The sequence below is a fragment of the Lolium rigidum genome, unplaced genomic scaffold, assembly GCF_022539505.1.
Source record: "Lolium rigidum isolate FL_2022 unplaced genomic scaffold, APGP_CSIRO_Lrig_0.1 contig_10342_1, whole genome shotgun sequence".
In the NCBI taxonomy this organism is placed as follows: domain Eukaryota; kingdom Viridiplantae; phylum Streptophyta; class Magnoliopsida; order Poales; family Poaceae; genus Lolium; species Lolium rigidum.
Genome location: NW_025899792.1, coordinates 11745 through 38334, shown reverse-complemented (window position 1 = coordinate 38334; position 26590 = coordinate 11745). Strand labels below are relative to the sequence as shown.

The following is a 26590-nucleotide window of genomic DNA, read 5'->3' as shown; positions in this document are numbered from 1 at the left end:
TCATTGTTGCTCTCATTTTCCCTGAGATGCTTGAGAATCCTTTCACATCTCATTTTACTGTACAGTAGACAAATGTTTATCTGAATTTATTGCGTTCTTTATCTTGGATCTGCCTGTGCATGGTCTGTGCATTCAGAATGCTAGGATTGTTAGGATTCTGATGGCCCCTCTGCTCACTCAGTTGTTGCTCACTCAAGTTCCAATAGGCATTTGTATGTTTCGATAGCAGTACTAAATACTATTAGGTAGTGTTATTCTTGAATTTGCCTGTCGTGCAGTCATGTTGTATGGTATGTTGTTGTATTTTCGTCAAGTGCAGACTCGTAGTTGGTTTTCTGCAGATTTCATTTTCGTCAAGTGCAAACTCAGATTGTTCTTCTGCATAGTTTTCATCGTTGAAACTCAGCAGTTGAAGTCTTGAAGATTGAAATACACTGGATATGTTGAGTCTTTCTGTTACAATTTTTTTTTTTTTTTTTTGAGAATTTTTCTGTTACAAATTCAGCTAATGCTAATTGGCTATTCCAAAGCCGAGCATTTTCCGGTAGACTAGCACCTTTCCAGACTGGACCAATATTTGTTTTCTACGATCACATTATTCTACACAAGAGCAACTCTAGCAAACTGATCAAACCCTTAAAATAACATACTCTTGCAGTTTTAGTTGAAAAAAAAAGAATTCAGCTAATGCTAATTGGCTATTCCAAAGCCGAGCATTTTCCGGTAGACTAGCACCTTTCCAGACCGGACCAATATTTGTTTTCTACGATCACATTATTCTACACAAGAGCAACTCTAGCAAACTGATCAAACCCTTAAAATAACTTACTCTTGCAGTTTTAGTTGAAAAAAAAAGGCCTGAACAGACCCCTTAAAATCGTGTGACCCTTAAATATTTTTAAAAGGTTCTGAAAATTCACACCTGAGACCCTTTGTATCTAACATTTCGGAGACAAAACTGTCAGTGCCTTGTATACCCGACGCCTCCCGCCGATACATGCCGAGTCCTTGACCGTGTCGTCGATCGAGTCCAGCCAACACCCCCGGAAGGATCGCCTCGTTGTTAAGGAATTGAACCAAGGACCAAGGAATTGGGCAGAGCAGGCTCCTCCCAAAGCTGGTTGGTGCCACTGAAGGCTCGCGGATGGAGCAGGCAGCTACGGCCTCACAGGCGGACGATGGGCATGCTGGCAGGCGGTGGGAGGGAGGCGGCCGAATGAGGTGGGTGAGATAGGGATCCTAGAAGCTGCTCCAAAGATGAGCTAGCCAGCAGAGAACAACGACAGAGTAGCTGGACAGACATTGCCACTGTCATTGCAAGTTCCGTAGAATCATACTCCCTCCGTCTGATGAAACTTGTCTTAGATTTATCTAAATTTAAATGCATCTACATACTAGATAGTGTGTAGATACATCTAAATTTTGACAAGTCTAAGATAACTTTAGTATGATGGAGGGAGTACAAAATACTCGATACTATGCATATTTTTGGTCATCAACAAAATTAACAACAACCAACAATTCTCATTCCGCGAACCAACTAAAAAACGTACCACAAGTAATTAGTTTCGACATAACCAGAGGCCCCGTCCATGACTTCAACCAAAGTACTAGAAGCAAGTAACAAACAAGTTGCATTACAACTTTAACCAATTAAGTGCAAATTCTGAAGATACCAGGCAACGAGACAAGCACTAAAACTCCACTACAGTTGATGAGAAATAAACGACCAAGTTTCTTCGTATAAGATAGAAGATGAATGGAGCGAAGGGGGTACAAGAGACATCCCATCACCGAGTTACACATAGCGTTCTGGTGTTCCACCTTCCACGTGAGGGCTCTTTATTCGTTTCTGCACCATTGATAGAAGAGGTTGGGAAATTAGAACCAGGGAGCATAAACATGGTGGGATGTAAGAAACCTGACACATTTATATTTTTTTAGAAATACAGCTGATTAAAGAACATTGCTACATAGAAAGATAAAGATGGGAAGTCTTACTTACAGATATGCCATGGAATATGGAAGCTGAAGGTGTAGCCCCACCTGAAGACATAAATTTAGGATAAGGATGTAGCACATGGACAAATATACTGTAAGTTAAACTAAAATTTGCATATAAAGGAATAAATGGCTTAGCATGTGCAGTAATGAACTAATGATCATCATAACCAGGGAGTACCACTCCCAATTTTGCCAATAGGTAGTTTGTGGAACATCGTAGCAAGATATTATCGAACTTGGTAATTATCTGTGCTCAGGACATCCAATGAACCACAACGAAAATTATCATTATCAGTTCAGTTCTGTGATCTGCATGTCATTACTAAGTTCATGCGATTTATCTGTTCGATAAAGTTAATAGTTGCACAAATCATGTTGTGATTTTGTTGTCAGACTGATTTAGTTTACATGTATGAGAAAATGCTACTTATGAGTATCATGCCCCTGTATCGTCTTAAGAACAAGAATTTTGTTAATCGGTACACTGGAGACAAAATTTGTTCATTCCTTTATTGCACATTAAAAAGAGACATAGATGAAATATAATTAGCTGGAGAAATGTTCTAGTCATATAGTAAGTTGATGACTCCACTAAGTACGTTAAGGACTCCTTCCATCAGTATAATTTAAGTACTAAATAATGTAGGATTGCACATACCGCAGATTAGGTTCGCCCAAGTGGGCGGACTAAACTTTCATCACAGATAATAGGGCAGATTTTGCCGGCGTGCTCCAGGATGCCCACACTGTAAATGGTCTCCAATGCCACCATCTTTGGGTCATAATAGCCCAGTGACAAACCTGTGTTGAGAAAAATCCGACCATCCTTCGGATTTACGACCAAAGGTGTAGTATTCTCCGACGAATACTCAGGGGAGAACCCACTGAGCTCTATATGATGTTCTATTAACCAGGTGCCGATGTCCTTCATCCTCCATATGTCAATCACATTCATGCTTTTGTTTGAACAAGCCACACAAAGTGCACCCCCAATCTGGAGGATGGACATACGGCCTTTCTCATGGCTGCATGGAGGACCTTGCAGAACCTCAAATTCATCTGTCTCAACATTGAACGCCACAATTTCACAGCTTAGAGAAAATTGTCCAAGCTCAGGGTCTACCATCCAGTAGATTTTCCCACTGGCGTAGACAGGAGGAACATCAGCAATTGGTCTAGGAGGAGGGTCTACCAAAATCCACTCCTTGACATCCACATACCGAAATTTACACTGCAGTTCATACTCTCGTGTTTCCAGGTTCTTCTCTTTGTAGGTAATATGCACCAGTACATGCTTGTTAATAGCTGAGTCAAAACCCAATCCCATACGCCCAGCAAACAAAGTGCCATCATCAACGTCAGGCTCGATGTACTCACAATAACCCATAACAGGATTGCATACATAATCCCATGAACTGCAGCTCCCTACATTCAGGCCGTGACAAGGCTGGGGGTTACATACAAGATTACCAAGTAAGTGTGGCACACCCGCATCAACAAAGTCCTTCAGATCCATATAATGTCCAAAACGAGGATCCAAGACGACCATGATCCGAGGGCTCTTGTTCAAATTAGCATGAATGACATGCGAGTGAATGAAACAGTCTGCCATGATCATTGCACGCCATTCCCTGCAAACCAAGCTCAACTCGGACACCGAGCGTCCGGGCAACCACTTGAGGATGTCAGACCAAGCTTTAGTGATCGGTGATGACAAGACCATCTCATCAAGTGTTCGTCCCACTGGACCGAGGTACTCCTCAAACAGACAAAGCGGCAGGTTAGAGTCATCTTCACAGCTACCAATGATGGTTCCGTCCGGTGTGAATAAAATCTCTGGGGTGTTGCTGTCAAAGTCAACTCCAAACACTTTGCAAGATCCAGTCCCGAACATGATCTTCCTCTGTCCATCATCTGAATGATACATGGCAAGTGGGGCAATGCAGAGAGACCGCAGTAGCATTCGCTCAGATTCTGGCCAAGCCATTCGATCAATGCAACAGAGCTTCTCCCACCTGCCTTTCATGTAATCTCTTAGCAGGAAGACATGGTAAGGATCATCAGTATCAGGTTCTCCATAGCAGAAACATAAGTAGCCATCCAGCTCCGTCAGCACCGGTGAGGCGTTCACAAAACCTGTCGGCGGTGGCAACGAACCAAAGGTCTCACTGCAAGTATTGAAAGTGGTAATGCTAGCATCAGTGCAGAGGAAATGCAGATATCCGTTGAAGAAAACAGCCATCTTCTGCTCCTTGACATGGCACAATGGAGGCTGTTCAGCAGTGGGCCTCCAGTATGCAGGTGTGTCAAGCTCAAATACCTCACAGCTTGACACTTCAATGTTCCGAAACAAACGCACTACTTTATGCTGCCTGGTAATCGAGCAGTAACCAAGGCCATAAGCTACCTCAAAGAAGTATGGTGCTTCAGGTTGGCCACGTGTGGCAATCCGCAAAGTCATCTTCAATGGCAACTTGCTGTCAGGTAGAGCTAAGACCTCACCGGTACAAGGGTTACAAACAAAGTACCCACCATGGTCAGTGCACCGCATCAGGACGAGGCCATGGCAGGGCTTGGTGTTAGGAACAAGCAAACCATTCGACGCAAAATCGTCCGTCATGAGCCTCTCAACGGGGCCACCGGGCTTCCATGAATAGATGTGGCCATCATAGAGGGAACCTATCGGAGCAAGGAGCAGCCTGGGGCGTCCCGGCCTGTTGGATCTCCGGACGTGGAGGTCCACGAAGTAGTCCGACGAGAGAGTCGCGAACCACTCGTAAGAAAGGCAGCGGAAGCGGGCGGCCGACTTAGCTGGGAGACGGGCGAAAATCTCTGTGAGGATCTCGGGCAGCGGCTGCCTCAGACGGCTCCATGCCGTCGCGGCTGCCTCAGACGGCTTCATGCCGTCGCGGCAAACACTAGGAGGAGGGCAGCGGCTGCACCATGCGGCGACGGCGGCAGTCGAGGTGGTGGGATGAGGTGGATCTGGAGGAAGGAGATGGGGAGTAGATGTTCCGGATGTGTTAGGGCTTATGGCAAGGTTTCTTAGCCATATCAATTTTAGTAGTGTTATAAGAGAGAATTCCTAATTTGGCCCTCCCCTAAATTCCAATTCCCCATTTGGCCCTGGAAATATATTTCTTCCTTATTTGACACTATGTGTACATAGTTTTCCTAATATGACACTGCCATCACACCAAAATATACCCTTAATTGGTATGCAATCCTAGACACCATAAATTTCATAGCTAAGGGAAAATTGTCCAAGATTAGGGTCTTGCTATCCAGTAGATTTTTCCACTGGCGTAGGCAGGTGGAATATCGGCAATTGGTCCATGAGGAGGGTCTACCACTACTGGTTCTCCACGTACCGAAATTTGCACTGCAGTTCATACTCTCGTGTTTCCAGGTTCTTCTCTTTGTAGGTTATATGCACCAGGTACATGCTTGTTAATATCTGATTCAAATCCCAAACCCAATCGTCGTCGCACTCGTTGTTGTGCACGCCGCCCCTCGTCCCCAAGCCGGAGCCACCCCATCGAGGCACCATGCGTCATCGTCGTCGCGCGGCGCATCCCATCGTCCCCAAGCTGGAGCCACAATCGCCGCCACGAATGACATGGTTGCGTTGTCGTCTCACGCTGTGCCACCCAATTCTATTGCCGCAGCTGGGAGCGCCCCAAGAAGGAGAAGAAGCCACTACCTCTGCCGCTGAAGAAGTTGAAGAGGAGCTGCCGACATTTCTGGCGGACTATCGGATTCTGTCACTGTTGCACGACTCTGCCAACCTGGAGGAGATTCCAGGTCTCAATGCCACCCTATGCGAGTCGGCAAACATCATGTTGGTGGCCACTGAATACGTCGAGGCGTGGTCGACGCGGGACTCCGACATAATTGACATCTCCGACGACGACTGTGGCAGTGGTCTCTGTCTTCGATGACGATGACAGCAGCGACGATTACGACACATTCAACCAGTACAGCTATTCAACCAGTACAGCTAGATCTATGATTTAGTTTAGGTTTTTAAACTAAACTTCCTTTAAACATGTATAATTTCCTAAGAATTTCAATGGAATTTGCTGGCTTTCATTTATATTCATGAGTTTTTTTTGAAAGTTCCTATTGGGAGCGCCACTGGGGCCAGCACCTCCTAATACTCCTTCACCTTGTGCTGGTGCTCCCGATAGCGGCAATCCGGCGTTGTTGCCGCAGACCCTATTAGGGGCGCCGCTGGAGATGCTCTTAGTGCTCACGTGTCTTCCAACTACATTAATACTGTGAGGTTTTGAAACACCACTGAAACCTCTAAAATACATGCTACATAGAGAATACCTTTTGTTAGCTATGGCCCTAGAAAAGTTGCATTGTGTGGACAGAGGTGAGGGCCTAACCTGAGGTAGGCATAGACGATGGCTGCAGGGAGGATCTCTCTTGTTAGGGTTATAGACTAAGATAGAAGCACCTTATATAGGTCAAGAACTGGACCGGGCTAGATGGGCCACAACATAGAACAAGAAGACAGCCCAACAGGTCATACAACAGATTCACCATCCAACACTCCCCTTTAAGATATGTGATAAATGTCAACCATCCCTATCTTAGCATCCCCATCTTAGCACAGGCAAGATTGCACTCCTTTGAGCCTAGCCCTTTTGTCAAACCATTTGTTGTCCTGATTTCACATAAGCCAATAAGATAATCCCTGCATCAATCTTTTCTTTAATAAAGAACCTGTCTATCTCCACATGTTTACTTTGCTCATGCTGGGGTTGTTTGCTATGTTTATGGCAGACTATTATCACACCACACTTTCAAGCTTTCTTGCCTTAAAATTTTCAGCTCTCTTAGAAGGTTTCGTACCCACAACATTTCACCAAGGCCCGACATTCGGTACGTTGATTTCGAGACAACTGATTGTTTCTTGCTTCTACATGACACCAAGTTTCCTCCCAACAAAAACACACCCTGAGGTGGATCTTCAATCATCTAAGCAGCTAGCTCAATCTGCATCACAATATCCATCTTCATTTAGGTGTCCATTACTTTTAAACCATAATCCTTTTCCCGGGTGCCCTTAAAGTATCTCAAGATTCTTTGAGCTGCTTCCAAGTATCCATTCCTCGGGTCATGCATATAGCGACTCACTACACTCACTGCAAATGATATATCTGGTCTCGTGTGGCATAAGTACATTAGTCTTCCAACAAGTATTTGATATTTCTCCTTGTCTATGGGTTCTCCAGACTCCACTCGACACCCAAGCATGCCTATATCATCTAAGAGATACAAGATATACTTTCTTTGAGATAGTGATATCCCTTTTGACGATCTTGCAACTTCTATTCCAAGGAAGTATTTAAGCTTTTTCAAATCTTTCACCTCAGAGGCTTGACTCAAGCATCCTTTCAGTTTTACGATTTTCACATCATCATCTCCCGTGATAATAATATCATCAACATACACTGCAAGGATAGTGATTTTCTGCTCAGAATATCTGTAAAATAAGGTAAGGTCTCCATTGCATTGACCATACCCCATGCCACACCACACACCACTTGTCTAAACCTGTCAAACCAGACCCGTGGAGATTGTTTGAGCCTATATAGTGATTTCTTGAGTCTACATACATTCCCTTTAGTGTCAGGTGTGACAAATCCTGGTGGCATCTCCATATACACCTCCTTTTGAAGATCACCATGCAGAAAGGCATTTTTGACATCAAGTTGATGCAAGGGCCATGCGAAATTTGCTGCAAAAGAGATTAATATTCTGACAATGCTCATTTTTGACACTAGTGCAAAGGTCTCATCATAGTCAATACCATAAGTCTGACTATATCCTCTTGCCACAAGACTTGCCTTATATCTCTCCACTTTTCTTTCTGCATTTTGTTTTACAAAATAGATCCACTTACATCCTACTGCATTCTTTCCTTTAGGGAGATATGTCAACTCCCATGTTTTATTTTTCTTCAAAGCCTCTAATTCTTCCATCATTGCACTGCACCATCTCGGGTCCAACCTAGCCACCATCCAATCCTTAGGAACAGATACAGTTTGCAGCGAAGCAACAAAAGCCCGAAAAGAGGGTGACAATGCCTTGTAAGAAATATAATTTCCTATGTCATAGTCATCATAACTATGTTGTTTTTGGGGCCCAATTTTCCTTATCCCTTTTCTTATTGCAATTGGCAAGTCTAGGCTATTATTGGACTTAGTCTGAGAATGATTCTTTTCAGCAGAATCTACGCTTGTGCTTCCTTGATTTTCAGGTCCAATGGGTTGCTCCCCTGGTCTTGTTACTCCTCCAGTGCATCTACTTGTTCCCTTTGTACTTGTCTTCTGGAGTACACAAATGGATTCTGCAGCCATCTTTGTGGTGGTACGGGTCTAGGTGGTGTAGGTGTACCAGGAATCTCCGCAACAATAGAAATTTGATGATGTTGCTGTTGGTCACCACTTTGTTGTTGTTGGTCTCCAATCTGCTTCTCCCCCTCTTGAGCATCACCTAGATGGTGAAGCCCATGGAACAAGCCACTAAGACCACTCTCACCGCCATAAAATGGTTCCGACTCGTGAGACGTAAAATCCATGCTTACAAATGTCCTCCTGTCGGTGGGACTCCAACACTTGTAACCGTTCTATCTGGAGAAATAGCCAATAAAAATACATTTGATAGCCCGGTGATCTAGCTTGCCAACAGATGGTCTGTGATCCCTTACAAAACTTGTACAACCAAAGAGTTTGGGTGGCACAACAAAGTCATTGTTATCTAGAAGGAGTTGGCAAGGAGATTGCGTACCTAGAATCTTTGAAGGCATTATGTTGATCAAATACGTAGCAGTCATAACTACCTCACCCCATAAGAATTTGGGAACATTCATGGTAAACATAAGAGATCGAGCCACTTCAAGAATGTGCCTATTCTTCCGCTCAGCAACTCCATTCTGGGGAGGGGTGGGTGTCAGGACATGAAGTCAGGCAGGTGCATACCTTGTGAAGATAAGAAAGCAGCAAAAGGTTTGTTGATATATTCAGTACCATTATCAGTTAACATTGAATTGGTTTTTCACGTAGGCGCAAAAACTCTGAAAATAAGTGAACACTTCATCTTTGTGATGCATAAGATAGATCCAAGTCATTCTGGAATAGTAATCAATAAAGGTCACAAAGTACTTCCATACATCCCATACATCAGAGTGCACTAACACAAATGGAGATACACTTCTGATCCCTCTAAACATAAGAGGTTCTTGTATGCTTAGCATATTCGCAAGCATCACAACATAATTTGGTTTTGTCCACTCCATCCATTACATCAAGAAAAACTCGAAACATTTTATCAAACGTCATGTGGACCATTCGACGATGATGAACTAGTGTCATACTCTCCTTTCCTCTAACAATCGCAGCAAGCACAAAACTTGCATCATGCTACATCTTGTCACGATCTATGTGCCAAAAACCTCTATGCCTGGTTGCAGTCCCAATCTTCTTATTGCTCTCCCTTTCATGAATTAAACACATATCAACTATTATACGGTAATCCTGCTGATCAATTGAGGCATATAGACAACAGATTTGCAAGAACATGTAGAACTGATGACAATTTTATGTTGGGTGTACATTGCACCGACCCCTCTCCTTTTATAGATTGTGTTGTGCCATCTGCTGTTTGAATAGTACCTCTATGTGTGGGAGGATACCGAGTATAAGAGTCAAACTCACTAATATTTCCAGTAACATGTTTGGATGCTCCAAATCAAGCATCAATCTGAATTAACATTATGAGTACCTATAGACACTATCAATATTACCTTCATCTTTGTAGACATAGTGAGCAAAGTTTCCAAAGGTTGCTTCATTTTGTCCTTCTTTCTTTCATTGACCCTGGCTGTTGGCTCTAAAGCTGCTGCCATACCTCTACCATATTGTTGTCCACCACCTCTGACATATTGTTGTCCACCACCTCTACCATCACCTCTTCCAGCTTCCTCTACCATATATGTACCCCCCTCTCCCCCCTATCGGGTGTAGCAAAGGAGGTACACTGTTGCTTCAAGTGTCCCTTCTGTCCACAAGTATAGCAGTCTCTCATCTCCTGTCTCTCGATAGTGTAGAAGGTCGAATGAGGGACATAATCGCTGCCCTTTGCCATATTCAGACGCACTTCCTCTCTGGACATAGCTGCAATGGCTTCTTTGAGAGAAGGGGTAGTGGTTTGATGCACTAAAGCAGCCCTTCTTCCCTCAAAATCTTGATTAAGACTTTTCAAGAACTTCATAACCCGCCGGCGTTCAATCCAGCTCGTAGCAGCACTCACGCATTCCCCATGGGCAAGTTCTAGAGGATCAACATGATCTAAATCTCCCCAAAGATGCTGCAGCTCAGCCACATATGCCATTATAGTTTTGTCTCCTTTTTGCAAGTCATGCACTTTATCCTCAATCTAAGCAATCAACATAATATTTTCCTTTCCAGAATAGAGATTTGATAGGGTGTCCCATACCTCCTTTGTGAGTGCTCTACAGAAGCAGCAATATTAGGAACCAAAGAGTTAAGCAACCATGCCACAATCAGCGAACTTATGGCATTCCACTTCTTCCATTCAGAACTGGTCTTGTCTGCTGGTTCTGCAGCTTTCATCCTGCCCTTTCGAGTTCAAAATCAACAGCGCCCTCCTTGACCACCGGAGATAGTTGGTCACTCCTTCCAGCTTGATTTCATTAGCCAGCAGCTCAAGTTTCTGACGGATGTCGGTATGGGAAACGATTGCCCCCCTCCAGATCCTCCTCCATCTCCTTTCATCCTTTGGTAGTGCTAGCTTCTCCAGAGCCTTGGTCAAATCCCCGTTGTCCCCTATGCTTGCCTTCGTTGCTGTGGTACTGCCTTTCGCACCCCTAGCCAGCTTGACACCAAACTAACCTCTCAGAAACATCAAAGGGCTTACCCGCAGGATGTCCTCTTCATATCCTTACTTGTCACTGCCTTTCCCTCCTTGCCGCCGCAGCAGCCTGCTCCCTTCCTCTTCCCCCAGCCACCGCAACAGCCTGCTCCCTTCCTCTTCCTCCTAGCTACCGCAGCAGTCTAGGCTTCCAGATCAACACTGCCCTCAGTGCCCCTTGCTCTGATACCATGTGGACAGAGGTGAGGGTCTAACCTGAGATAGGGATTGATGGTGGCTGCTGGGAGGAACTTTCCTCCCTATTGTTAGGGTTACAGAACTCTGAGATAGAAGCACCTTATATAGGTCAGGAACTGGACTGGGCCAAACAAGAAGACAGCCTAACATGTCATACAACAGATTCACCAACAGTTATCCAACACATTGCATAGTTAGCTGATAGAAAATGACTATGTATTGGTAATTAGTAGATATATATGTCTATTTCAACAAATTGACACAATGCAGGTTTTACGTGTGGTAATGAAATTTGGATGCTATGAATAGCAATGAAAGATGGTTTCGTTCGGTCCAGAAGTGCATCCAAAATAATCACTGATAAAATACTTCACATGTCGTCAACAAAGCAAGATCCAAGGATTCTTAAAGCTCCTAAAACTCCGACATTTATCCAAATCAATCATGGAAAATATTGGATACTGTCGCAGGTGAACATACAAGATTTTTATCAGCGAATTTGGCAGTTCATATATCACAGATTATAAACATTAAATCAATTGCATATGGCGCAAACTAACTAATCAATGAAGAAGTGTGAATGACAGGGAACTCTTTAGTGATCCTACTATGTCGATGGTTGGAGCCGCACCCGCAAGTTGATGGAATCATGCTTACAACACTGTTTGTGAAAGAGACAAAGTGACAACATACCTCAAACGATCAAATTATCTAATCTGGGACAATCAAAAGTCCTGGGTAGTATGCCTGCAGTAAATGATAGGAATTAGGAAACAATGAGAATAGTTCAGCCATCGTATGAGTATGCTGATAATTTTTTTACATGCACTATTATAATTGTAATTTGTAAATAACCCTATTCAATTATATACTTGCATACTCCTGTGTAATTCCTTGTTAGCTGAATGATCATTCTGCTCTGTTAAATGTGCATTTTTTCATGCAGTGCTTCTAACTAGGAATGAATCAGGTCACATTGTAAAGTACCAACCATGAGCCATCCAAATGATTGTTGGAGCAATATACTTAAGCAAGAGGAAAACAGTGAGAAGCATCACTAACAAGGATTACATGATTGTTGGAGCAATATACTTACCAATAAACCAGCACAGACACGGTGAACCACTCTACGAGCGTCATTCAGGTGAAGAGGTCTGATATGGGCATCCGCTGGCTGGGCAGCGCGAAGTTGACCTGGTCGAAGCAGGGTGGAGGGGAGCTGCAGTGGCACGCCGGAGCCGGTTCATCGCAGGCCGCTGCAGGGGTGTCTGGTCGGTGAATGAAGAAAGAGATCATGGGGGTGAAGGAGAACACCGATCGAACGGTTTTGGACTTCGGGTCTACTGCAATAACAAATCACTAACTTACCCTTGCGCTAAGTATCTAGGGACGTTTTGACATTTGTGGAAATAGAATTTTGGAAGAGCATAGAACCACTTCTCATGTGTTAATTATGATATGCACATAAAAGATAATGATGAATGCCTAATGCCTTATCGCTAGATATCTTGATTTCAAATCCAGGAAACTATCCGGACAAATCAAGGAAATATCTGTACCCTGCGGATAGTAGCTGCTCTGAATCTGAGTTCAAATCCAACAAAAAGGTAAACATGAAAACTTCTTTTCTAGGGAAACACGACCAAGTCTTCTACTCGAGGACTAATTATGGCCAGTATGGACCAAATAAATTGGCCACTAACCTTAAAGAAATAACATTATGAGAGATGTCTAAAAGTAAGTTCTAGGTAACTGATTAATTCAGTATCCAGAGGCACAGTACCAGATGAGAACTTTCAGATTCATGGATCTGCTAGATGGAGTTGCACAGGTGTTCATCTCCAGACTCCAACTTCCTCTGTGATGCTAAATAGGACACATGAGAGAGTTTCATGCTAAATGAAGCCAAAATAAATTCTAGTACTACATTATCACTAAACACTAATAAGCATGTATAATCAGATACTCAAGTTTGCTTAGTTCGCTCTAGTTCACTTCCTTCAATGCACAACGTTGTGCACACCAAAAAGACCAGGTCTAGAGAATGCCAACCATTAGGACTTACAACTGTCAATTGGATACAAGGTAAGGCGTTTGCTCCAGTACAACCCCCTCTCCTCAAACTCAGCCAAACTAAAACACAAGGACGGATGAGATCGCTCGATACCCCTTCCCGCTTAAGGGCTTGATTGTCTTTTATGACTAATTAATGAATAATTAATGAATACATTAGCCCAGTAGAAACCTGTATGGCCCAACCGCATGTGTATGGATCTGTACATGTAGGTCGTGTATTTATATGGAAATACTGTAGGGTGGTGATGGACGGTGGCGCGGTGGACGGCGCCTTGCTTTTTTCCCACAATACAGTCTGTCAACAACGAAAGACATGTCCGGCCCTGCTCCTGCCATAGCCCGTGAGGTGCAAAACAGAAATCCTACTACAGGAGATGCTGTTAACGTCAATGACTACGGTTCAGGCGATTGCCTTCGCCGACGCAAGTGACGAGGAGTGATGTGGAGCGGTCAGCCTTGGCACGGGGATCAACTGGCCAGCGAGGATGCAACTCCTGGCATGGGAAGAGGATCGTGGCGGCAACAATCACAATCGCGAGCGGGACATGGGCGACCGATCAGGGAGGAGCAATCTATGCGGTATACAGTATATACTGGCTTTGGACACGGGCTTAGGAGAGCCAATTAATTAATTGGCTAATGACACTGGTACCAAAACTGAGTTTAAGTAAGGGGGTTGTACTGGAGCAAGCCTCATAAGGTAATAGTTGGACCAGGACGGTGTTGATGGCTGAACTATACCAAAGAACAGAGTAGCTCCTACATTATACCACATACAGCCCACATGATCATATCCAAACCTTTACCGGGTGGGCAAACTATGACCTAGCAGAAGTAGTGACCACCAATTTATCATTTCAACAACAATCCGACTTCCCATTTGGTTGCTTTATTTGTTAGGTATTTAGTAGGTATACACAAGCTATGTTAGTACATTACTAGAACATACCATGTGTTCAGGTAGATGAAAGGTTTTGAGAGGATTCTGAGCAAGTGAGTCCTCTAACATCGGGGACATAACCTTTCTCCATCATCCCCTCCTTGATTGTTTCATAGGTAACCTCATTTGGAACGAGACCTTTCTCCAACATCTCATTCAGGAGCTCATTAGCCTCCTCCATCTTCCCCATTCTACAAAGGTACTTGATGAACACATTGTATGTGACCACATTTGCCCGTTTCCTATCTTTCTCCATCCTGGTCCTAATTTCATAGGCAGACTTGATGTTCCCCTTCTCACAGTATCCATGTATTATGGTGTTGTAAGTCACATGCTTTGGCTCCACGCCAACCATCACCATTTCATCCAAAAGCCTTACGGCTTTCCGTACGTCCCCTTTGCAGCACAGGGCACCAATGAGTGTATTGTAAGTAACAATATCAGCACAAACACCTTTCTCCTTCATCTCATCGAGAAGGCCAGAAACACTCCTCCAATCCCCATTATGGGTAAACCCAGCTATCAGGCAATTGTACGATCTTACATTTGGACTAATCCCCTTACCTGCCATCGCGTCCATCACTGCCACTGCATCCTTCATTTTGCCGAGCCGACGATATCCATCGATCAAAACAGTGTAGGTAACGACATTAGGTTCAACACTCCTCTGCACCATACCATGAATCCAATTCTCAGCATCTGCCATCATGCCCTTCTTGCAAAACCCATTCAGCACACTGTTCATGGTAGCCACATTAGGCGCCAGCCCCAAATCCTGCATCTCATCCACTAGCTTCACCCCTTCCTCTACCTTCCCCTCGCCACAGAAACCACAAACAAGTGCAGCGTATGTCACCGCGCTCGCCGCAATCCCCTGCTCCTTCATCTCCTCAAAGACTCTCAGCGCAGCAGCAAGGTTCGAGTCACTGCAATACCCATTAATCAACACATTGAATGTTACCTCATCTGGCGAGATCCCAGCCTCGATCATCTCCTTCAAGAGTGTATCCACATGGTACATCCTCCCGGTACGACCCCTCTTGCAGTATCCAGCGATGAGAGTATTGTAGGTGACGGCAGAGGGAGTCAGCCCCCACGCCCTGATGTCCTTGGCCACATCGCCAGCCTTCCTGAGCTGGCCGTCCTTGCAGAGCCCGGAGATGACGATGTTGAAAGTGAAAAGGTCCGGCGATACCCGCCGCCGGAGCGCCGCCCTGAAAGCCCTCTCGGCGAGGTCGGCCCGGCCAGCGTCGACGAGGGCGGATAGAAGGCGGTTCACCGAGAAGACAAAGGGGCGGTGGCGCGGGTAGTTGTCTCCGGCGAAGAGGAAAGCCTCGTACGCTGGCAAGGGCTGGGAATCCGTAGCGAGCGTACAGACGAGCATGTCCGCGATGAGCGGCGGGGCGGTGGGGGAGGAGGCGGCGGGGAGGGCGCGGAGGATGGAAGGCGGGGAGTGTAAGCGAGCGGCAGCGAGGGCGTGGAGCTCGGAGCGGAGCAGCGGGTAGAGCCTGTGGGAGGCGAGGCGAGCGAGGAGGAGCGCGTGGAGCGGGAGCGGGAGCGGCGCGCGGAAGTGGGCGCGCGACCAGCGCGCGAGGGAGACTAGGTGGGGCAGGGGAGGGAGCGGCGCGGTGCGGAGGAGGAGGTGGAGGACGCCGTGCGCCGCCGCCGCCGTGGTCGTGCCCGTGAGAGCCTGCACGCGGGCGAAGCGCCCGGCGGCTAGGTGCCGGAGCAGCGTGCGGAGCGGCATGGAGGGTGTTTGCTAGAATGTTAAGGGGATGATTTTTCTCGGTTTGGAGATGGAGCGGTGACTGACGCGAGCGTTCGGCTCTCAGGATTTTCGAAACACGCACATGATTGATCACAATGCCATCGCATTCTGAATCTTACATGATTGAAACGACATGGAAATCTTTTAAACATGTTCAGCGTCAACACAAGTGATGCTTGGAAATGTAGACCTGTAGTGCAAATGAAACATCGAGAATACTTTCTACAAAATTGTATTTTGTTAAGGCGTTTGCTCCGGTACAACCCCTCCCCTCAAACTCAACCTAAACTTAGGCAAACTCAAACACAAGAATGGCTGAGATCGCTCGATACCCCTTCATAATTAATATTACAAAACCCGTATAGCCCAACTAAATTATACTCCTTTCTATCATATGTATATATACTAATACATAGGTATGCCGGTTCATCGCTGGCGACGGTCACGGACGGCGAAATGGTGACGGTGGATCCGGCCGGCACACACCTCGGAATGGCCTTGTAGGTGTGTGCCGGCAAGGGCGTAGGCGCTGCGAGGTGGATCCGGCCGGCACACACCTCGGAATGGCCTTGTAGGTGTGTGCCGGCAAGGGCGGAGGCGCGGCAGGGCGGCGACACGGCAAGGTGGCAGCGCGTTGACGCGACGGACAGTCTAGATACATGCTCGTCGAAGTAGTTTCGGGTGACGAAATTTTAATGTAGGCTACTGGGAGTTGCCAGACTTGTTGTCGGACAAGTATGAGCAAAAAAAACTGCCGGACTTGTTGCTGGACATGTCCAGCTGCTTGTCGCGCAAGCGGCGATGTGGCCAAGGAGACGCCGACTTGCCTGCCGATGGTCAACAACGGCGAGGTTGGGTGGCTTAGGGTTGTGTGCGGGATAGAGATTGGAGACTACATCACGCCTATACATGGATCTGTATACCTATACATAGATATACATGGTTTTGGATATGGGCTTAGATGGGCTCTACAAGTTTAGGGGGAGAGGGTTGTACTGGAGCAAGCCCCGTTCGTCAAACAACATACACGGAAAAAAAATCCCAATTCCCTTTGATACAACGAGGCCCTAATTCCCTTTACATTTTGCCACATTTTACATTTGTTATTGCATATTTGCCCTATGCCCACCACATGTCAGTGACACATGATGTGGCAAATATGCAAAGTGCAAACAAAAGTGTGGCAAATGTACAATTCCCCCAGAGTTTGATAGTCTCCTAATTCCCTTTGATACAACGAGGCCCTAATTCTGACTAGGCACTCGATAGTCTAGTGCAGACGGCAACCAGTAGCATTGCATCAGTACATACACAGTATGATCAACAGGACATCTAAAGAAATAGGTACAGCCACAAGCCCAGATCACAGCTACATCTCTGATCTTCAGCCATCGACAATGAGGAGGAACAGCACTAAAAGAGGAATGACAGCCGTCGGAGTCCTACACAGGAATACACCAAACTGTGCCATGTCATGAAGCAAGCGAAAGACGGACACATGGAACTGGAAGCTCAGCACAAACTGCAGAGTGTAGACTAGCTGCAAGCTGGTAGCACAAACCCTAAGATCTGATAGGATTGGCACATCTCCTTTGTCTGCTCTATATATAATGGTTTGGCTCCGACATGAAGTAAAAATGGGTACTGTGGCGCTGAATCCATGCTATCAAGAGGTTAATATATGCTGGCCAACTGTGAGGCTACCACCGAGACTCATCACGCTGCACCGCCGGCGCATTCTGCAAGTAAAGGTTCAAACTGTGAGTTCAAGCATTGCTATCACTTAATAGTAATGGCAGGCAGTGCGATAATAAGAATTCGGCTCTAACTGCTCCCAGCAGTAAAGATGGATCGAAACTGAGTTGCTTTTAGCTATTGGGCATCAATGTTCAAACCATAATATTTTTACCTAAGAAAAACAGGCTCACCAAAACAATCAAATGTCACATAAACGAGATGGGCACATGGTTTTCATAGCACATCCTGAACATTTTGCTTATGTGAAGCATTTTCCAACGACAGACATCATAATGAGCTTCTTCATTTAACAAAAATAAAAATATAAATTCACACATTTGATAAGTTGATATCAACCAAGTATTCTGAACTACTTCCAGATGTTATATGCCAAGAAGACTAAAATATATAATAGACAAATTCACAGGCATCATAAAAAAAACGAAGTACAATAATAAGAAAATCATGGGATACCTTTGTTAGCTTCCTTTGTTTGAGTTTCACCTTCACATCAACTCCATTCTCAATTATTCCACGCAGCACAACCTCGATTTTTCCTTCAATTTTGTCCCCTTTTCTAGGTGTATAAATTGCATTGTGAATATCGTCCTCTATCGCACGCTTCGCAAGTAACGCCCCAACCGCCACACATGCCTTGATACCCTTCCTTGAACCAAGATCAAACTTCATGTCCTTTGATATGGAGTGAGCAACCGACACCACTCTGCTGGTCACTCGGTGAACGAAGCAAGCACGCACCGACCCCTTCGAGACATGTATGTCTAGGCAGAAAGGGTAGTGGTAAGGACCAGTCATCTGGTTAAACGTCGGCACTCGGTCCCTCTTCACCTCAACCATGTCGTCTTTTCGCTCTACAGGCTTGACCTTCAACTTTGGAACCTTCAAAGGAGGTGGTTTGCTAGGTTCCACCTTGTTGCTCTCTGATGGATTCTTGGTATTGGGTTTCTCTCTCTTCCATCTGCGCCGCAAGGGCAAATTGTTCTCCTCAAACTCCTTGGACCCCCTGTCCAGCTTGTAGAACAGCTTCTTGCGGTTTCTCATGTCATCTATCTCGTCATCCAAGTCGTGCACTTCTTCTTCGTGTTCCTGGAAGCTATCAGGACACTCATCACCCAGCATGGGTTCTGAGGAGAAGCCGAAGGAAGAAGGCCAGAGGTCGGAGTCCACAATGTCAATGTGGAAGCCGGCGCCAAGTGCGTTGGCATTGGAACAAGGCGAGGTTTGGGGCAGCTGGATTTGGTCCGGGGAAGTTCTGGATGGTTGAATGGAGAGTGAACGGAATATATGGAGGATTGCAGAGAGCTGCGGAGGCGTCTGACACGAGCGCCGCCTAGCTTGGAGAAGCAGGTGTCGAAGTGACATTTCAACAAACAACCTACGGTCGTGCTGGCTGGAGAAGCATAACCATGTGGGAGTGGTATTTTTCTCCGTTTTTGCGGGTTAGATATGAAGGGAACCAACCTCAGCAGTGGCTTTCTCGCTGGCGAGGACGGCCGACCAATGGAGCACACCAATCGCCGTGGGAGGAACACGGCGGCGACCTGACGACTTGCGGTGGTGGTAGTCGTCGGCTTTTTTTTTTTTAGTGGAAAGGTAGTCGTCGGCTAGGCAAACCCAAGTTGGCCCTAATGAGTACAGCCTAAGCTGGGCCGCAGATATCTCTTTTTTATTATGCGAGTATATGGATATCTCAGTCGTGGGCTCGTGGCCAGCCCATCAAACGACACAAGTGTTCGTTTACACTACTGTAAAAAAGAGTAACCTCAAAATATTACTGTAAAAAAATTGTTTTGTCTCATCAACCATTGGAAGCCTAGAAGAGTCCATTCATGTTATCCCTGATCCTCTTCACCCATACTAACGAGCCATTCCCAGAAGAATAGATGTTTTTATAGGATCCATATCTACAACAGTTCGTACTTTTGGTTCCCGCGAACCAATAATTATTAAGTCTCCCTCTTTCCAGATAAGATAAATAAAGAGACCCGCCAACTATATTTTTAGTGGATCCTAGAAACATATATCTGAAAAGATATTGTGATTTAATACTTTTTTTATATCTAACATTCATCTATTTTTTAATTCATTGAGCAATTATATATTGAAGTCAATCCAAGGCAAGTGTACGGATCTATTAGGGCAGAGAAAATTACAAAAACCCACCACAATTGTGGCTAGGTTATCAAAAAACCACCACCTTTCATTTTTTTAACAAAAAACCACCGGTTCGAATTAACAACATGACAAACTACCACCAGTATGTTGTAAGAGCCACTCTCAATGACTTAACCGAGATTATGATGTGTGAGGCCCACTGCCAGGCTGACGTGGCAAGGCTGAAACCGACAAGAACTAACATTAGACAGTTCTAAATTATGGGGTTTTTTGCAATTTTTCTAGGCCCACATGTCAGCCTCCCACTCTGAGATCTGCACAAATATCTGGCTCCTTTTTTCTTATTCTTTTTTTCCTTTTTTGTTATTCTTTTTTCCGGCAGGAGCAGCAACCTGACCGACCCTTGGCCGGGGCTCGCCCGCGCCGCCGCCCTTGTCCGGCGGTCGCCGTTGCTGCCCCTGGCCGACGCTCGCCGTCGCCAAACCCACGCCGAGCTCGCCGCGCCGCCGCCCCCGGCCGGCGTTCGCGGCCGCCGCCGCCACGCCGGCGCTCCCGCGTGCCGCCGCCTCGGCCGACGCTCGCTGCCGCCGCCCCATGCCGAGCTCGCCCGCGCCGCCGCCCTCGTCCGGCGCTCGCCGTCGACGCCCCCACACCGAGCTATCCCGCGCGCCGCTTCGCGCGGCGCTCGCCCGCGCCGCCGCCTACGGCCGGCGCTCGCTGCCGCAGCCCCACGCCGGGCGCTCCCGTGCCGCCGCCCCGGCCGGCGCTCCCGTGCCGCCGCCCCTGGCCGCCCCACGCCGAGCTCGCCCGCGCCGCCGCCCCTGTCCGGCGCTCGCTGATACGTCCATTTTGCATCACTATTTTATATCATAATTTACTGTTATTCATTGATATATTTCATATTTAGGGATGATACTTATGTTATTTCATCTATTTTGCATGTTTCATGATTATTGGAGAATCGCGCACCGGAGTCGGGATTCTCGCTGGAAAAAGCACCGTCGAATGCAATATTTCGGAAGATCAACAATTGACGGGAATTATACTGAAAATCCTATTTTTCCGGAAGACGGAGGTAGCCAAAAGGAGGAGCCGAGGAGGGCCGCCATGGGCCCCCTCATAGGCCGGCGCGGGCCCCGCCCGGCCGCGCCGCCATGTGGGGAGGGGGCCCACAGCCCCCTCTCGGCCTCCTCTCCTTCGCGTACTTCTTCGTCCCGAAAACCTAAGCTCCAGAGGATAGTCGCGAAGAGTCACAGCCGCCTCTGCGGGGCGGAAAACACCAGAGAGAAAAGAGCTCTCCGGCAGGCTGAAATCCGCTGGGGAAATTCCCTCCCGGAGGGGGAAATCGACGCCATCGTCATCGCCATCGAGCTGGACATCATCTCCATCATTATCACCATCATCTCCATCATCATCACCGCCATCTCCACCGCTGCACCTCGTCACCGCTGTAACAATTAGGGTTGGATCTTGATTGTTTGATAGGGGAAACTCTCCCGGTATTGATTTCTGCTTGTTATTGATGCTATTGAGTGAAACCATTGAACCAAGGTTTATGTTAAGATTGTTATTCATCATCATATCACCTCTGATCATGTTCTATATGATGTCTCGTGAGTAGTTCGTTTAGTTCTTGAGGACATGGGTGAAGTCTAAATGTTAGTAGTGAATTATGTTGGTTAGTATTCAATGTTATGATATTTAAGTTGTGGTGTTATTCTTCTAGTGGTTTCATGTGAACGTCGACTACATGATACTTCACCATTTATGGGCCTAGGGGAATACATCTTGTATTCGTTTGCTAATTGCGGGGTTGCCGGAGTGACAGAAACCTAAACCCCCGTTGGTATATCGATGGAGGAGGGATAGCAGGATCTCAGAGTTTAAGATTGTGGTTAGATTTATCTTAATTACTTTTTCTTGTATTTGCGGATGCTTGCAAGGGGTATAATCACAAGTATGTATTAGTCCTAGGAAGGGCGGTGCATTAGCATAGGTTCACCCACACAACACTTATCAAAACAATGAAGATTAATCAGCTATATGAAGCGAAAGCACTAGACTAAATTCCCGTGTGTCCTCAAGAACGTTTGGTCATTATAAGTAAACAAACCGGCTTGTCCTTTGTGCTAAAAAGGATTGGGCCACTCGCTGCAATTATTACTCTCGCATTTTACTTACTTGTACTTTATTCATCTGCTATACTAAAACCCCCGAATACTTGTCTCGTGAGCATTTACGGTGAATCCTTCATCGAAACTGCTTGTCAAAACCTTCGCTCCTCGTTGGGTTCGACACTCTTATTTATCGAAAGTACTACGATACACCCCCTATACTTGTGGGTCATCAAGACTATTTTCTGGCGCCATTGCCGGGGAGTGAAGCGCTATTGGTAAGTGGAATTGGTAAGGGAAACCTTTACTCTATGTGCTATTTTTATTTCTGCCTGCTGCTATAATTCATTATGGAGGGGTCTTATCTTGAATTCCTCTTTGGAAAATTGATACGTCTCCGACGTATCGATAATTTCTTATGTTCTATGCCATATTATTGATGATACCTACATGTTTTATGCACACTTTATGTCATATTCGTGCATTTTCTGGAACTAACCTATTAACAAGATGCCGAAGTGCCGGTTCTCGTTTTCTCGCTGTTTTTGGTTTCGAAATCCTAGTAACGAAATATTCTCGGAATTGGACGAAACAAAGACCCGGGGGCCTATTTTTCCACGGAGCTTCCGGAAGACCGAAGAACATACGAAGTGGGGCCACGAGGTGGCGACACCACAAGGCGGCGCGGCCCGGGGGGCCCGCGCCGCCCTATGGTGTGGCCCCCTCGTCCGGCCCCCGACTCTGCCCTTCCGCCTACTTAAAGCCTCCGTCGCGAACCCCCTGAGGCGAAAAACCACGATACGGAAAACCTTACTGAGACGCCGCCGCCGCCGATCCCATCTCGGGGGATTCTGGAGATCTCCTCCGGCACCTTGCCGGAGAGGGGATTCATCTCCCGGAGGACTCTACACCGCCATGGTCGCCTCCGGAGTGATGAGTGAGTAGTTCACCCCCGGACTATGGGTCCATAGCAGTAGCTAGATGGTTGTCTTCTCCTCATTGTGCTTCATTGTTGGATCTTGTGAGCTGCCTAACATGATCAAGATCATCTATCTGTAATTCTATATGTTGTGTTTGTCGGGATCCGATGGATAGAGAATACCATGTCATGTTAATTATCAAGTTATTATACATGTGTTGTTTATGATCTTGCATGCTCTCCGTTACTAGTAGAGGCTCTGGCCAAGTTTTTACTCTTAACTCCAAGAGGGAGTACTTATGCTCGATAGTGGGTTCATGCCTGCATTGACACTGGGACGAGTGACGGAAAGTTCTAAGGTTGTGTTGTGCTCGTTGCCACTAGGGATAAAACATTGGCGCTATGTCCGAGGATGTAGTTGTTGATTACATTACGCACCATACTTAATGCAATTGTCCGTTGTTAGCAACTTAATACTGGAGGGGGTTCGGATGATAACCCGAAGGTGGACTTTTTAGGCATAGATGCAGCTTGGATGGCGGTCTATGTACTTTGTCGTAATGCCCAATTAAATCTCACTATACTTATCATGTCATGTATGTGCATTGTTATGCTCTCTCTATTTGTCAATTGCCCGACCGTAATTTGTTCACCCAACATGCTTTTATCTTATGGGAGAGACACCTCTAGTGAACTGTGGACCCCGGTCCATTCTTTAATACTCGAAATACAAATCTGCCGCAATACTTGTTTTTACTATTTTCTCGCAAACAATCATCTTCCACACAATACGGTTAATCCTTTGTTACAGCAAGCCGGTGAGATTGACAACCTCACTGTTTCGTTGGGGCAAAGTACTTTGGTTGTGTTGTGCAGGTTCCACGTTAGCGCCGAAATCTCTGGTGTTGCGCCGCACTACATCCCGCCGCCATCAACCTTCAACGTGCTTCTTGGCTCCTCCTGGTTCGATAAACCTTGGTTTCTTTTCGAGGGAAAACTTGCTCGCTGTGCGCATCATACCTTCCTCTTGGGGTTGCCCAACGAACGTGTGAAATACACGCCATCAAGCTCTTTTTCTGGCCCCGTTGCGGGGAGATCAAGACACGCCGCAAGGGGAGTCTCCACTTCTCAATCTCTTTACTTTGTTTTTGTCTTGCTTTATTTTATTTACTACTTTGTTTGCTGCATTATATCAAAACACAAAAAAATTAGTTGCTAGCTTTACTTTATTTACTTGTCTTGTTTGCTATATCAAAAACACAAAAAAATTAGTTTACTTGCATTTACTTTATCTAGTTTGCTTTATTTACTACTGCTAAAATGGCCAACCCTGAAAATACTAAGTTGTGTGACTTCACTAGCACAAATAATAATGATTTCTTATGCACACCTATTGCTCCACCTGCTACTACAGCGGAATTCTTTGAAATTAAACCCGCTTTACTAAATCTTGTTATGCGAGAGCAATTTTCCAGTGTTAGTTCCGATGATGCTGCTGCCCATCTCAATAATTTTGTTGAACTATGTGAAATGCAAAAGTATAAAGATGTAGATGGTGACATTATAAAATTAAAATTGTTTCCTTTCTCATTAAGAGGAAGAGCTAAAGATTGGTTGCTATCTCTCGCCTAAGAATAGTATTGATTCATGGACTAAATGCAAGGATGCTTTTATTGGTAGATATTATCCCCCTGCTAAAATTATATCTTTGAGGAGTAGCATAATGAATTTTAAACAATTGGATAATGAACATGTTGCTCAAGCTTGGGAAAGAATGAAATCTTTGGTTAAAAATTGCCCAACCCATGGATCGACTACTTGGATGATCATCCAAACCTTCTATGCGGGACTAAATTTTTCTTCGCGAAACTTATTGGATTCAGCTGCTGGAGGTACCTTTATGTCCATCACTCTTGGTGAAGCAACAAAGCTTCTTGATAATATGATGGTTAATTACTCTGAATGGCACACGGAAAGAGCTCCACAAGGTAAGAAGGTAAATTCTGTTGAAGAATCCTCTTCCTTGAATGATAAGGTTGATGCTATTATGTCTATGCTTGCGAATGATAGGACTAATGTTGATCCTACTAATGTTCCATTAGCTTCATTGGTTGCCCAAGAAGAACATGTTGATGTAAACTTCATTAAAAATAATAATTTCAACAACAATGCTTATCGGAACAATTCTAGTAATAACTATAGGCCATATCCTTATAATAATGGTAACGGTTATGCTAATTCTTATTGGAATTCTTACAACAATAATAGGAATACACCCCCTGGACTTGAAGCCATGCTTAAAGAATTTATTAGTACACAAACTGCCTTTAACAAATCTGTTGAGGAAAAGCTCAATAAAATTGATATTCTTGTTTCTAGAGTTGATAGTCTTGCCTCCGATGTTGATCTTTTGAAATCGAAAGTTATGCCTAATAGGGATATTGAAAATAAAATTGTTACTACAGCAAATGCCATCCAAGTTAGAATTAATGAGAATATAAGATTAATGGCTGAACTGCGTGCTAGGTGGGATAGAGAAGAAAATGAAAAACTAGCTAAAAAGGAAAATGTAGCTAAAGTTTGGACTATTACCACCACTAGCAATGCTAATGATTCATATGTTGCTGCACCTCCTACTATCAATGGTAAAATAATTGGTGTTAGCAATGCTTCTACCCCTAGTGCAAAGCGCGCAAAATTACCTGAAACTGCTAAAACTGCTGAAACTGCTTGTGATAAAACTGCTGAAATTTTTTCCAACCTTGGGGATGATAATCCCATTGCTTTAGATTGTAATGATTTAGATTTTGATGATTGCCACATCTCTGAAGTTATAAAGTTCTTGCAAAAACTTGCTAAGAGTCCCAATGCTAGCGCTGTAAACTTGGCTTTCACAAAACATATTACAAATGCTCTCATAAAAGCTAGAGAAGAGAAACTAAAACTTGAAACTTCTATTCCTAGAAAGATAGAGGATGGTTGGGAGCCCATCATTAAAATGAGAGTCAAAGATTTTGATTGTAATGCTTTATGTGATCTTGGTGCAAGTATTTCTGTTATGCCTAAAAAAGTCTATGATATGCTTGACTTGCCACCATTGAAGAATTGTTATTTGGATGTTAATCTCGCTGATAATGCTAAAAAGAAACCTTTGGGGAAAGTTGATAATGTTCATATTATGGTTAACAATAACCTTGTCCCCGTTGATTTTGTTGTCTTGGATATTGAATGCAATGCATCTTGCCCCATTATATTGGGAAGACCTTTTCTCCGAACCGTTGGTGCTACTATTGATATGAAGGAAGGTAATATTAAATATCAATTTCCTCTCAAGAAAGGTATGGAACACTTCCCTAGAAAGAGAATGAAGGTACCTTATGATTCTATTATTAGAACAAATTATGATGTTGATGCTTCATCTCTCGATGTTACTTGAGTTACACTTTCTGCGCCTAGCTGAAAGGCGTTAAAGAAAAGCGCTTATGGGAGACAACCCATGTTTTTACTCCAGTATTTTTGTTTTATATTTGTGTCTTGGAAGTTGTTTACTACTGTAGCAACCTCTCCTTATCTTAGTTTTGAGTTTTGTTGTGCCAAGTAAAGTCTTTAATAGAAAAGTAAGTACTAGATTTGGATTACTGCGCAGTTCCAGATTTCTTTGCTGTCATGAATCTGGGTCTATCTCCCTGTAGGTAGCTCAGAAAATTACGCCAATTTACGAGCATGATCCTCAGATATGTACGCAACTTTCA

General features: G+C 45.0%; 2 protein-coding genes across 13 annotated transcripts; both read right to left on the bottom strand.

Annotated features, from left to right (window-relative positions):
* Window positions 1–1467: 1467 nt before the first annotated feature.
* LOC124680227 (pentatricopeptide repeat-containing protein At1g09820-like) lies at window positions 1468–15911 on the bottom strand. 12 transcript variants are annotated; one of them, XR_006995445.1, is made up of 6 exons: window positions 14174–15911; window positions 12932–13006; window positions 12245–12416; window positions 11842–11895; window positions 2006–2046; window positions 1468–1852 (listed from the first exon to the last, which is right to left on the bottom strand). XR_006995445.1 is itself a non-coding variant. In XM_047215320.1 (3 exons), the coding sequence occupies exon 1, from the start codon at window positions 15909–15911 to the stop codon at window positions 14181–14183; it is 1731 nt and encodes a 576-aa protein (XP_047071276.1). In that variant the 3' UTR covers window positions 1468–1852; window positions 2006–2046; window positions 14174–14180. The 12 variants fall into 12 exon arrangements, 2 of the variants coding, with proteins under 2 accessions (XP_047071276.1, XP_047071275.1); XR_006995446.1 differs by lacking the exon at window positions 12932–13006 and adding an exon at window positions 9824–11232; XR_006995443.1 differs by lacking the exon at window positions 12932–13006 and having other exon boundaries at window positions 12245–12491.
* Window positions 15912–17161: 1250 nt separating this feature from the next.
* LOC124680223 lies at window positions 17162–19166 on the bottom strand. Its single transcript, XM_047215315.1, has 2 exons — window positions 18144–19166; window positions 17162–17671 (listed from the first exon to the last, which is right to left on the bottom strand). The coding sequence occupies exons 1-2, from the start codon at window positions 19050–19052 to the stop codon at window positions 17633–17635; spliced, it is 948 nt and encodes a 315-aa protein (XP_047071271.1). The 5' UTR covers window positions 19053–19166; the 3' UTR covers window positions 17162–17632.
* Window positions 19167–26590: the final 7424 nt, after the last annotated feature.